Source organism: Aplidium turbinatum, chromosome 12 (genome assembly GCF_918807975.1).
Source record: "Aplidium turbinatum chromosome 12, kaAplTurb1.1, whole genome shotgun sequence".
Taxonomy (NCBI): Eukaryota; Metazoa; Chordata; class Ascidiacea; order Aplousobranchia; family Polyclinidae; genus Aplidium; species Aplidium turbinatum.
In genome coordinates, this window is record NC_137483.1 from 20,270,922 (window position 1) to 20,283,582 (window position 12,661).

Genomic DNA, 12,661 nt, shown 5'->3' on the forward strand with positions numbered 1-12,661 from the left:
TGGTCGATCGAGACATTGTCAATGCACGTTTCACAAGAAGCGATGTGCTCTTTAATTGCACTTTTAGTTGTTAGGTTTGGCTTTAAGTGCTCCCCGGCCCTTGTCAACAAATGTCTGGTTGACAATTTAGTTGTTTGCATGACGCAAACCAGACATACATTGGTATGTCAACCAGACATTTGTTGACAAGGGCCGGAGAGCACTTAAACCCAAACCTAACAACTAAAAGTGCAATTAAAGAGCACATCGCCTCTTGTGAAACGTGCACTGACAATGTCTCGATCGACCAATTTAAAATCATCTCTCGAAGCAGATTTGATTTTCAGACTAAGATCATGGAAGCCTTAAGAATCAAACGTAACAATCCATCTCTCAACCGGCACTTATTCGCCTGTGGCTCATCGTTCCTTTTGTGTGTGTTCTAATTGTTTTGTCCAATGCCTGTAGTCTACACCTCACGTGATCTGTTTCCCACCGCATAATTTACTCGCAATCATTCTCGTATCATTTGTTCAGTTTGTGCTTTCAGTCCAGAGTGTCGTTACAGTTACAGTGCATAGTCAAATTTATCTTACGATTTTTCATTTTATGTATTGCAGATTTAATTCCTGATGAGGACACACGTACGTGTCGAAACCGTATTGTCGAAACCGTATGAGTTTATTTTATTTAATTATGTTATATTTTGTGTGAAATAAAGTATGCTAAACCGGCTAAAGTTACTATGTTTTATTTCTCTATGGTTCAACAAAGCAATCTCTCTAGCAAAGCTTTAGTATGTGAACAGCAAATTACAAACATTGTGTTGAAAAAATGTAGGAACCGTTTGCCATAAGTCTATGCCTGGTTTTAAACACAACGTCTCACCTGAACAATGGGTTCCGTTTCCAGTGTAACCATCCAAACACGTACACGTAAAATTTCCAAGGGTATTGTTACACGTTGCGTTTTTGTCACAATTATCCACACCATCCAGACATTCATCGATATCTGTCAATTTTGTTGAAATGACAATAAATATCCCAAACACAATTTTTCGCGCTTGTTTTCAATTTTTGCAAGACAAGACACAAGAGAGAATATTACTAATCAACTACTGTTTGTGTTACTTCACTTGGAGTTAAGAAAAGTTTCTTGTTATTTTTTTAGCTGTTGGTGGGTTTTGCGAGTTGCGTCATGTTGCTACAACTGCAATGGATACTGATTTCCACCACGCAACTTTATGTGCGTGTCTTGTATGTCTCTCGAAAGATTGCAGATGTCTTTGGTGACAAATATTGTAGCTTAACCCTATTATTCCTAGGTTCTGGGTTCCACCGAATCCCCAGGTGGTGCTGATTCAGCACCCAGTTTAAGCGCTTATAACTCTTTTATTACGAGTCTCATCATTACCATCTTTTGACAACAGATAAAAAATTTATCTGGGGTTATGAAAATTGTAAAATTGTCATTCAATTGCTTAAAATACTCTTGATTCAAAGCAATAGACAAGCAGTACTTTTTTTACCACATTTAAAATAAAGAAACACTGCAATCAAGAAAAAATGTTCGTTTTTTCTCACTCTCCGCGTCATCAGCGTGTGCGGTTTCCATTCTCTCGAGAGATTGAAGGCTGACAAATGATTTTAAGATTCTTCTCTCTGTGGTTTTTCTTGCCGACGTATTTGTCAGCGCTCAATGTAGCTGTGCATTTTAAAGGATTTTAACGTCCGAAGACGTTTGTCTGATTTTGAATAACGCAATAGTAGAATTGCTTTTCTTGAAAAGGTTTCACTGTTGTCTTTCAGTATAGTCAGAAACAATTCAAGCTCTTTCGTCTATAGCCTATGGTTCACACAATTTTGTATTGTTGGGAAGTATCTTATTCTGTGCGAGTCAAACGAATCTTCACGACACTCTGGACACTTTTTTTTTATAAAAACGTTTTGCAGTTTGTTCCACTCACCAGAATGAAAATATTTGTTTTTGATTCATTTTATGGTGTTGTCAAGTTTTGTTTAACTTAGTAAAAGAAACTGTATTGAGTAGGACCGTTTGTCACAAAGTAGATTGTAATAGCAAAAAACAGTTGAATTTTTTGCAACATCACGGAAGTTAAAAAAAATGCACGAATAAACCTCAAATAAGTTTTGAAGTCTATGTCGACTTGCCTAGCACTACCCGGCAAGAAAAATTTGTGCATTTTGCATTGATTCAATGTCTGTAGACTTTTTTTTCAGTATTAAAAATACATCGTTTTAGTAGCTGGGTAAATCCTCTTAAAAACGGCAACGTCACTGCAACTACATCGATTTCATAGTCCAGCCACAATTGTTTATTCAGTCAAAAATAAGATCAGAAAATTATTAAATTTTGTATTGCAATGCAGCACAAGCAGTTTATAATATTGTGCATTTAAAATTTTCTATTTTATGCCTGTTTTACTTTGCATTGCAACAAATTGCCCAATGACGACTAAATAAAATCCTGCTTGAGACTCGCGGCAGATTGAACATAGCGGCTTTGGTATAGCGCCTGTATTGCGAAGTCCACGCAGAAGTTATTTTCCAATGCAGAGCTAACTGCCATCAAATTGTGATAATATTTGGCAGGTGGAAATATGAAAAGCACATGGATAACTATGTACTGCAGTTGGGCATAATGTGTTGCCAAAAAGCAAACCTTGTCATTGTTTTGGTTTTGTTTCACTTTTCTTTAGTTAATAGAATATAGGAAAATTTTTCCCGGTTCTCCATACTCCTAATTTCAGTCGGAATCCCTTTTCGAGTAGCCTTTATAGTTCCGGCTGATGTTATGCAGCTATGCTTCGCTCTAAAAGCCACTCGGCTAAATGTTGCGTCCCTGTAAATCTATGTTTTCTGCCCGTGGAAAAGACATTTTGAAGCCAAAGCGAGCTGGGCTTAGCGATCAACATTTTGAAATGCTGTTGTTTCTGAAAGGAAATTGATGTTGTGCCCCTTCGCTCATTTTAGATACCGGTATAAAAGTATTGACACGGCCTTCTGCTTATAAGTACGGAGTGTCCTTGGCATGTCGTTTTTTCAATTTTTTATTTTTTTATATTTGGTAGGCGGACGTTTTGGGCTTGGATTATGGATTTTTAGAAGCATTATAGTATGTGGACAGCTAGCAGAGTGGTCGCTGTTTTGTAGTTAGGCAACAGCTACGAACAAAGTATCGTCTTGCCCTTTATCATGTATTTTTCAACTTGTAGCCTACTTCATGCAAAGAAGAGTAGTTGTAGGTCAGTACACATCCATTTCTTTGAAAAGTAACTGCAACAAGTTACTTTTAAAAAAAACGGTAACTGTAACTAAAACTAGTTACTTTTTGAACGAAGTAACTGTAACTCAATTACTTTGAAAGTAACTAGTGCCCACCACTGGAAGCTATGCTTCGCTCTAAAAGCCACTCGGCTGACGTCACTTATTTATACAGTCTATTTTCTAACGTATAGCGTAGTTATCTAAATCTTTAGAAAGTTAAAGGCATAAAAGATGTTAGAAATATTGTCAAATTGTTGCCCACATTCGATAAATGGATTCATAATTAACAAAATAACTTATAAAATGAGACCCTGATTGTGACTTTAAAAAAAAAATTATTTACATGAACATGAAAGACCAGCCATCAAATTAATCCTTTTTAGCTTTGGTTCAACGTCTGCAAATGTCTGTCTGGGCGATGCTTAGGAAAAAGAGGGTAGCTTCATTTCTAATGGATATAGGCGTCAGCCCTCCGCGATTTACAAGAAGGTATCTACGCTCACTTCAAATGCTTCCTTCTCAGCACTTATGCAAAAGTTGTCGCCTTTTCGTTGACATAAATGTTTAATCAGTGGGAGAAAGGTTTAAAAATATTGACAAAGGTTTAAAAATATGTGGAAGATTTTACTATAATGAATTTTATAGCCGGTGCATTATGACGGCAACAAATTATGATTTTCTTTGAGTTACGTAACCTAAAGCAGGTGATCGATGCAAAAAAATAATAATAACAAGTACGTACACAGCAAAGAGTGATCAATGTTCTGATCTAATACTTCGAAAACCGTACGTTATTATAGAGTAAATACTCGTTTTTTTTCTAGGTATGGCAGAGCGAACAAATTCGTTCTCATAACGTTGATTCATTGTCTACAAACGCAAACAAAAGAAATTGCGGACATTGTAGATTGACCGAATCAGCATTTGCGTTGAAACGATAAAACTCGCACCAAGCAAGCACTTTCATGAAAAATTGAGATCTGTCCAGAAAATGTGGATAGCCTACATTTTGCAACATTCGAACATTTAGGCGACTGGAGAAAATTCAAGTTTGCAGTGACATGACGTTTTTGAATGAAGGCTCTTAGTATTGTCATCGCCACTTCCCAGTTTTGAAGGTAAAATGGATAAATGTGTAGCCTACAGTTTTGTTGTTAGAAAAGGAATTCATAGATTGCGTTTGAAGATCAAGGAATTGTGAGGTCATAAGTTACAACTGCTATGAATCTCACAGCAAACCAAAAGATTTTTTATTTAGCAAATTGACTAAAGAACAGCGTTGAGTTCAAACGATGAAATTAGTAGCAAGTGTTTTGATAAAAAAATTGAAATCTACTAAGAAAATTTACTTTGGTTTTTCACGCCGCTTCTAAACGTTTCCTGGGGATGTTACGTTTACTGCAGCAATATGATGTTATTGGATGAAAGGTTTGTGTATGAAATAAAATCCTGCGTCAGCACAAATCTTTGATTGACAACGCTAAAGCAGAAACCACCAACCAGAAAATGAGTCATACATTTTTGCGGTTTTGTTTTCAGACAGTTCTCGGCCAGCGCGACGCTCCATATGAGCAATAAAGAAACACACAGTTTTCTCCGAAAAGAGCAATTTAGCAAAATTTCACCAATTGCATTTCAAAATGCATATGTTTGCATGAAAAGTATAAGACATTGGAGGCCTAAATTTACACACAATAAAATTCGATGATATTTAGGAAAAGTCAAAAAAATCTGGATGCATGGAGCTAGTGGTTAAGCCGCGACAGCACATTTGAAGTGCTTGGTGCTGATTCAGCACCACCTGGGCAATATAGGGTTAAAATGTACATATGTAACAACAATAAAAAATATTCAGTTTGCAAATGTTGCATATTTTTCAGTCATTGGTTGCAAATTACAGGAACATAATTGTCAATTACTTGCTTAAACGCAACTAAGAAAATAAATCAATAGTTTTTTTTTCAAGTCTAAACCTTAAATCATTTGACCAGGTTAACACTCACAATAGTATTTATAGTATTTCAAAAATTTTTTTAATATAATTTATGTTGTGGAACCGGTTTTCTTCCTATAGGATTCATCAGCACAACTGAATCGAAACGAAAAAATTACAGAAGATTACTATTAGCACAACTAGCCCAAAAAAACGCAAATTTACATGTTAAATAAAAATAAAAAATAAAAGTCACTGAATGTCCAAAACCTTCATTTCCTTGCTTTATTCTTTTTCATTTCTTTTTTTTTCTTCATAGTATTGCTAAATAAACCAAATACAGAAAATATTGCAACAATTCGATACGGTAACTTACTAAAACTGTCCGTACAAGCAGCAGTAAAAAGTAGAATGACTGAGATGAATTTTACAAGCATGATTAAGAAATGCTCATGACGATGCAAGTCCAGTAAAAAGTTTCTATCAGTCAATTGTTTATGACTGGAGACTCACGGTAGCCGACGCCTTATTCAGGCATGGCCAATGATGATGATGGTGACTCTACCAGTTAACTGCAGGTGGGATGTCGGTGGGATGGCGCAGTAGTTAAAGCGCTCGCTTTTCAATCATGCAATCCTGGTTCGACTGCCGGCTTGAGCTGGTTGTTGAAAAACACCGCTCACCTTTACCCAGGGTGAAAGACATTGGGTGGGCGTAGTTGCTGAATAAAAGGCGGTCGAGAGAAAGGAACTGGCCACTCTACTCTCCTTAGTGCCGAAGGCTTAGTATAATGAGAAGCTCATCTTCTCAACCTCCGAAGCCGCAATGCGTGGATCAAGTATGGGACTCTCCTTTACCTTAACAGTTAACTAAGCATATCAAACGACTAAGGCTAATCTCATGGCTAGGATTTCGTTGCGGCGTGGTTACGTCACACGCAACAACTTGATATCGGCTTCCCTTCGGTCAAAACTACTGACACAAAGTCCAGACCTTCACTAATCTCGCTTCGGTCATCACGTGGAAACTGATTACACGTCTCGCAAACGAACCGATTCCCTAATCTTTCATTTCGGGTGCAATGAAACGTGATGTAAACGTAGTCGGTAGACTGGAAGGAAATTGGGTGTTAAAATTTAACTAAAATTATGAAAATTTCAGACGAAGTCATGTTTGTTATAACATTACAACGTGTTTTGTGAAGAAAGAAGCGATCTTCCAGGCCAGAGGTCGGCAACCTTTAGCATTAAAAGAGCCAATGTTCTCAAGTTTCTTCAAATTAAGACATATTCGGAGCCATAACATGTAACTGTCGAGTTGGCCACTAAAACCAAAGGTAATTATAGCCTACACTTCATGTAGAATTTCTTTCAATTTTTGCTTTGTACATGCGAATATTCTAGAATTTCAACAAACAAAGCCTGACTATTAAACACAACACTTTTTAGTAGGCTACCTACGGGCACAGTATTGGGTAAAAACATACATTTTCAAAGAATCATTTATTTCACCCAGCTAATGCGATATTTGCTCCTGAATTTCACTGCACAGCACATCTACATTAGCTTGATGACACTTTGAGTTTCATCTGGCACTGCAAGCTCTCATCTGTTAGGCGTGAGCGTTGTTCATTTTTTAAGTAATTCATGACCGAAAAACTTTGTTCGCATAAATATGTTGATCCAAATATCGACAGAACTCCAAATGCATATTTTTTTATGTTCATGTAAGAGTCAGGTATGGTAGGCCTATTCCACGTATCGAACACGAGCTTGTCTGGTTTTTGAAGCTTTTCAAGGTCACTCCATTTGTGGTTGTGACGAAGCGTGGCCTTCTGGCGAGCAAAATCTTCAAGGTCAGTTCTTAAGCTTCGGAACTTAGATACCCACACATCCTTGTCAGCTATGTCGGCCAGTTCAAGTTCAAGACTAGATTGACTTACAGCTGTGAATGCAGTCATATTCAGCAGTAATGGATCGATTTCCAGAGGGGTAATAGGGAAGGATAACGTGTCTTTTTCCTTCCTAAAATCACAGAATCGTTGTTGAAACACAGTTTGCATATCGATGACAGCTTGCTGAAAGTAAACAAAATTTAACTGGTTGTGTGCTTCTTTGAACTCTTTTAGAAAGGGAAAGTGAAGTAGTGTACCTCTTTGTAAATCTCTGGCAAACACTGTCATCTTGCGCTCAAAAGCCAAAACCTCCTCCAGCATCTGCAGGGTTGTGCTACCTTTTCCTCGCAAGCTTTTGTTCAACGTGTTGAGGTGCGATGTCATATCCACCATGAAATGCAACTTTTCTACCCAATCTGGCTGATCCAATTCAGGAAAAGAGAGCCCTTTGATTTTTAAAAACGTTTTTACGTGTTCCAAACTCACAGCAAATCTTTTCAGTACCTCCCCTCGGGACAGCCATCGGACATTGTTGTGTAGCCGCAGATCTGGATATGTGCTATCAAGTTCATCTAATAATGAACGAAACTGTCGGTGGTTTAATCCTTGTGCAATTATTTTGTTTAATACTCGAATGACGAGATTCATCATTTCATTGCACTCTCGGGGAAATATTAGAGCGCACAATGCCTCCTGATGTAACATACAGTGAAACGTCAACAGCTTTCTATCCAGTGACTTCCGAAGTAAACTCACAAACCCCTTCTGCGTTCCTATCATATTTGGTGCTCCATCAGTAGCGACCGAAACCAAGTGAGTTGTGTTTATTTCTTTTGTTTTGAGACAGTCTAAAACTGCCCCACAGATGTCTTCACCTCGCGTCTGGCCTTTTAGTGGTATTATTTCAATCAATTCTTCCTTTAATCCAGTAGAATTGACACTGCCAGGTATAAGATAATGCTAACATTAATTGTGCGGTAAATCACGTAACAATATGCTCTTTATCGTTTCACAGACGGGGCGGGCAAATCAGAATCTGTCCGCATACAATACATGCATTGTAAGCCGTGAGGACCCGCCATTATTCCTAACAGTCCTAAATGGTTTTTTCCTTAGCAAGATAAAAGCATTAAATCTTGGTGAAAAAAAAAACATACTAAACGGATTTGTAAGTCATAATTTTCAACAAAACTAGTTTAAACTATAGCCTAGAGCAGTTATTAATTTACAACAAAATTTTTTTGTATTGCCCAAGCTCGCAGTGTTTAAAGTCACGGGAGCCAGAGCAGAGGGCTGAAAGAGCCGCATGTGGCTCCGGAGCCGCAGGTTGCCGACCTCTGGTCCAGGCTATCAGCACAATGCTGAGCGCTCACTAGTGCAGCAAGCGATTGCGATTCTTTAAATATCCATAACGGTGTAGCTTCCACGCTAGCCATTTCGACCATCCAATCAACTGTATGTTTCTCGGCAGCCGATTGTAGCAAGAATTTACCTCGATAATAGACACCGTGTTTCGCCTATGAGACTGGGTTCGTCGAAATTGCACCACTACTTCATGCCACAAGGGTAATTGACCATCACCTTTACCAGTCAGTTGAACACTTATCCTTGTAAAAAGAATAAAGCCAATAAAACTAGCAAGCGCCAGGGGAGAACATTGTGAAGAAAGGAGCTTTATACTGACAATCGCCCAGGCTTTCAAGATGTTTTCGTCACCCGACGGCGTCGTGTCCGCCATCGCGCGAGGTCAACTGCGACGTTACGCCAGTGCGAAGTTCAGCACCAAAGAACCGGCTGCGACCACCCTGGCCAGCTTTCTGAATGAAGAGAAAGCCCCAGATGGTGTTCGTTACCGAGTCCCGCAGGCGGAAGCCCGTGGGCTCGAATCCGGCGGTCACCCGTCGACTGAATGTGCGCTGGTCCGCACTGCAGGACGACGGCCTTGAGTTGGCCGCGGGGAGTTCCAAAGTTATCCCCTCCACCAGAAAGAAACTAGTGCCGGTCTTCCACCAGCTCACGGACCTGTGGTGGAGGAAGCGGTGAGTGACCAAACCTGACCAAGGAAAAACGGTTTACGCCCACTGCTTGTCCGATTATGCAAACGCTTGGACACGCACCCGGAGCTCCTTGGATCCGCGGACCAGATATTCGCGTACAAGGCCTGTTTGAACCTGTTACCTTTGGCTAAAAAAACAAACTCTGGTATAAAAAGTCCTTACAAGCCCGTAATTTGCCGAAGATGCGGAAGTGCGGAGGAGACGCATCCCCACACACTGAACCACTTCCCCGAGGTGACGGTCCTCATGACAAAAAAGCACAATTCGGTGTTGGAGGAGCTCGTGAGGAACGTGACTGATGGATGGCAAATCGGAATTTCCGCCCACCGCTTGGTTCCACACGTAGAGGCGGGTGAGGTCGATCTGCGGCCTGACATCGTCATGCAACGTCCTGACGCTGTCACGGTTGTGTGTGACCTTACTTGCCGTATGAGTATGGTGCCGATTACTCATAAGAGTCGCCAACAGAAAACGTACCAAGTACTGTGAACTATGTGTCAACATAGTGGCTGCCCAAAAACGCCCCAGACCTGGACGACCCAATCGTCATGGTCTTTCTCGGGATCTACCCACAGGCGAGCTCTAGAGCTCTGGTGGCCTTGAAAGTTCCTGCTTGAGTGATTAAAGAGGTATTTCGTAAAACGGCCGCTCTTTCGATCGAGGGGTCGTACTAGATCTGGAAATTTTCGAAAGCCGGGCTCTTTCGAAGAAGAGATACGTCAATATACAAAGAAGACGACACCAGCAGATCAAGACCCCATCTCACAGTGGAGCGTAATTGTGAACCGAACACGTGAGGCAGAACGCAGAACGCTAAAATGCCCCACATTTTCAATCAAATCAATCTTCTGTTTTGCAGGAGGCCACAGTTTTTACCTCCGGCTGCTTATAAAAACAGCCAGCTTGGAGCTCCCAGAAATTGAAACACAGGTGAGTGTCTGTAGGATGACATCGAAAAAGAGACGCGTGAGAACGCTCTCAGTAAGCTATCTTCCCCGTGGGAATAAACCGTTTTCCCCGACAGACCCAAGCCTGCCGGAAGACAAACCCCCATTAAAAAAGGGCGATTCGTATCCATCCCTCTGGTCCGTTCCGACATTCTAAATTTTCGTGACACGGCCTCATCAATTAGAATTTCGGCCACCAATTCTCTCCTCACATGAACCACATCTCCCCAGCCCTGGCCCGCGTCCTCAGCTGGTGGACCAAACGCTTCTGGGCGCAAAGTCGCCCGTCCCCTCACGCCGCGCTCCGCATGTGTGGAGCGCGTTAGGCCGTTTTTTTCACGTCGGGATCATTTTATTTTGCATCAGTGGTTACTCACGTTTTATCGCTGCAGATGCTAATAAAAGTTCAAACGAGTGGTGCGAAACTTACGAGCCAAGCCTCATGGGCAAATCACGGAGTCTATCGCTGTCAATTCTTGCTACAATGGGCTGCCGAGAAACATTACAATGTGTTTTAATTTATTTTTGACTTCAAAAGTTAAAACAGTAAGAAAAACAAAACAACAAGAAGAGTTAGTGAATCAGGAAAAACAAGATAAGCAAGAAGAGCAGAACGAGCATGAGGAACAAGAGGAGAATGAAGAACAAGATTTGCAAGAAGAGCAAGATGAGGACTAGAATCTGAAATTTGAAATATTGAAATCGATGCTCGTTAAGTGATAAATTTAATACAATCAATTGTGATTTTCAATACTTTGTTGTCGCAATCAGGAACTCACCCTGGCACAATAAGCCGTTTCCCTTCCATCCCTTGTTACAATAACATGTAAAGTTTCCTTCAGTGTTGTTACAAGTCGCTTGTGCATGACAGCTATCCGTACCATTACGACACCCATTCACATCTAAACACATTCAGCTCTTGTTGGTCATGTAAAACACATTTGACTTTTGCGATGCACATTTTGCACACTACAACAACAGCCAAATGACTTTTGCGATAAACATTTTATTATTTTTAAGGAAAATGAATGAAAACAACTGACACTTAAAGCAAACATTTCATTCACATATTTGAACAGACAAATTTTGTTGGACATCACAGTGAAATTTCACGTGCTCAACAATAAATTATGAGTTAATGATTAATGTGTAAGGTAGGTAAATGTGACAGGTTGCTGCCAATTATACTCACACAACAAAATAGTTTACCTAAACAGCCAAAAGAATAATATAATAGTAGATCCGAACAAACGTGTCTTCCTTGTGTGTTGGACCCTATTGTGTGCGACAAGTTCCCACTTGTTGAAGTAACAAAGATTCCATCCACATCTGTTCAAAATAATAAATAGAAACGACTTTGGGGGATGATGTAAAACAATGAGCTGACTTGTCCAGCATCGAAAAAGCATAAAGAGTAGCGGAAGAACGTGACGTGTGGAAGCAATTGACAATCAACCTTCGGCTCGGAGATGGCACATGATGATGATGATGGTGATGGTGATGGTGATGGTGATTGGTGATTGGTGATGGTGATGATGATGAAACTCCACTAAGCACACTTGGGAAGGAATAATTGTTTCTTATACTACAAAAATTTGTAGTTTAAAGTAGGGTAAAACGATAGCTTTTTTATCACCATTTTTCGTTGGTTTGGTAAATGATAACTTTCCAAAACTGTTTTCACAATTGAGTTACCAAGGCAGTTGAATGATTCAAATGTCATTCCACTCATACACGAACACGTTTCATTCACGTTGATGCAAGTTATTTCTTCTGACTGGTCGCTGCTGAAAATAGTTCCATTCCCTTCCGTGGTAAGTGTCTGAAACGCTACGATTGATAGACTAGCATTAGCACTTTTCCTATTTCATTAGCATTTCATCAATTATGTATTATATTTGATATGGTAGAGGCAAGGAAGTACTTTAAAATTAACAGTGACTTCTATTAACCTACGGTCTCAGTCTTATAAGTTTCAAGAGGCAACGGTGAGGAATAAAAAAGCATTTTTAGTTGATTTTCATAAAGACATCCATATGAAAATCGTCTACTTTAGCTGTTAAAAGGAAAAGCAAATATAGCTTATAGTTTAATGACTTGTACATTAATTGTTTTTGTTGTTTTCAGAAAAATTCCAAGACTCCACTTCACTGACAAAATGTCCTAATAGTGGGCTGCACTCTAAATCGCGCAAAGTCACATTGGATCTACGGTTTGGTTGTTGGGGCACTTTTTTGAGTTTTGATCTTTTTTAATGTTTCGTTTTCGATTCCAAAGTGAAGCGACAAAAAATAGATTTTTGACATAATTTTGCTTTTACCAGCCCTATAGTATGCATATCTGCAATAAATATGTACAAACCGTGCAATGCATATGTACGAACTAATAAACGAGCTGTGCAAAAGGTTTAAAGGGAACTATTTGTGTTGGAGTATCAGACCGTCAGACGTACACAATTCACTTGTAAGCAATAAATAAGCTACGCCACGAAATTTCTTCAATAAGTTTGAAGTTGTTAAACCAATCGAATGAACTGCATGGAAAAATATTATTTACCTGTACAA

General features: G+C 39.6%; 1 protein-coding gene across 1 annotated transcript; it reads right to left on the reverse strand.

Moving 5' to 3' along the window:
• Positions 1 to 6,760: 6,760 nt before the first annotated feature.
• LOC145780666 (general transcription factor II-I repeat domain-containing protein 2-like) lies at positions 6,761 to 8,831 on the reverse strand. The gene is made up of 2 exons (XM_082592286.1): positions 8,586 to 8,831; positions 6,761 to 8,053 (listed from the first exon to the last, which is right to left on the reverse strand). Exons 1-2 carry the CDS (start codon positions 8,829 to 8,831, stop codon positions 6,761 to 6,763), a joined length of 1,539 nt encoding a protein of 512 aa, XP_082448412.1.
• Between the last annotated feature and the right edge of the window lie 3,830 nt (positions 8,832 to 12,661).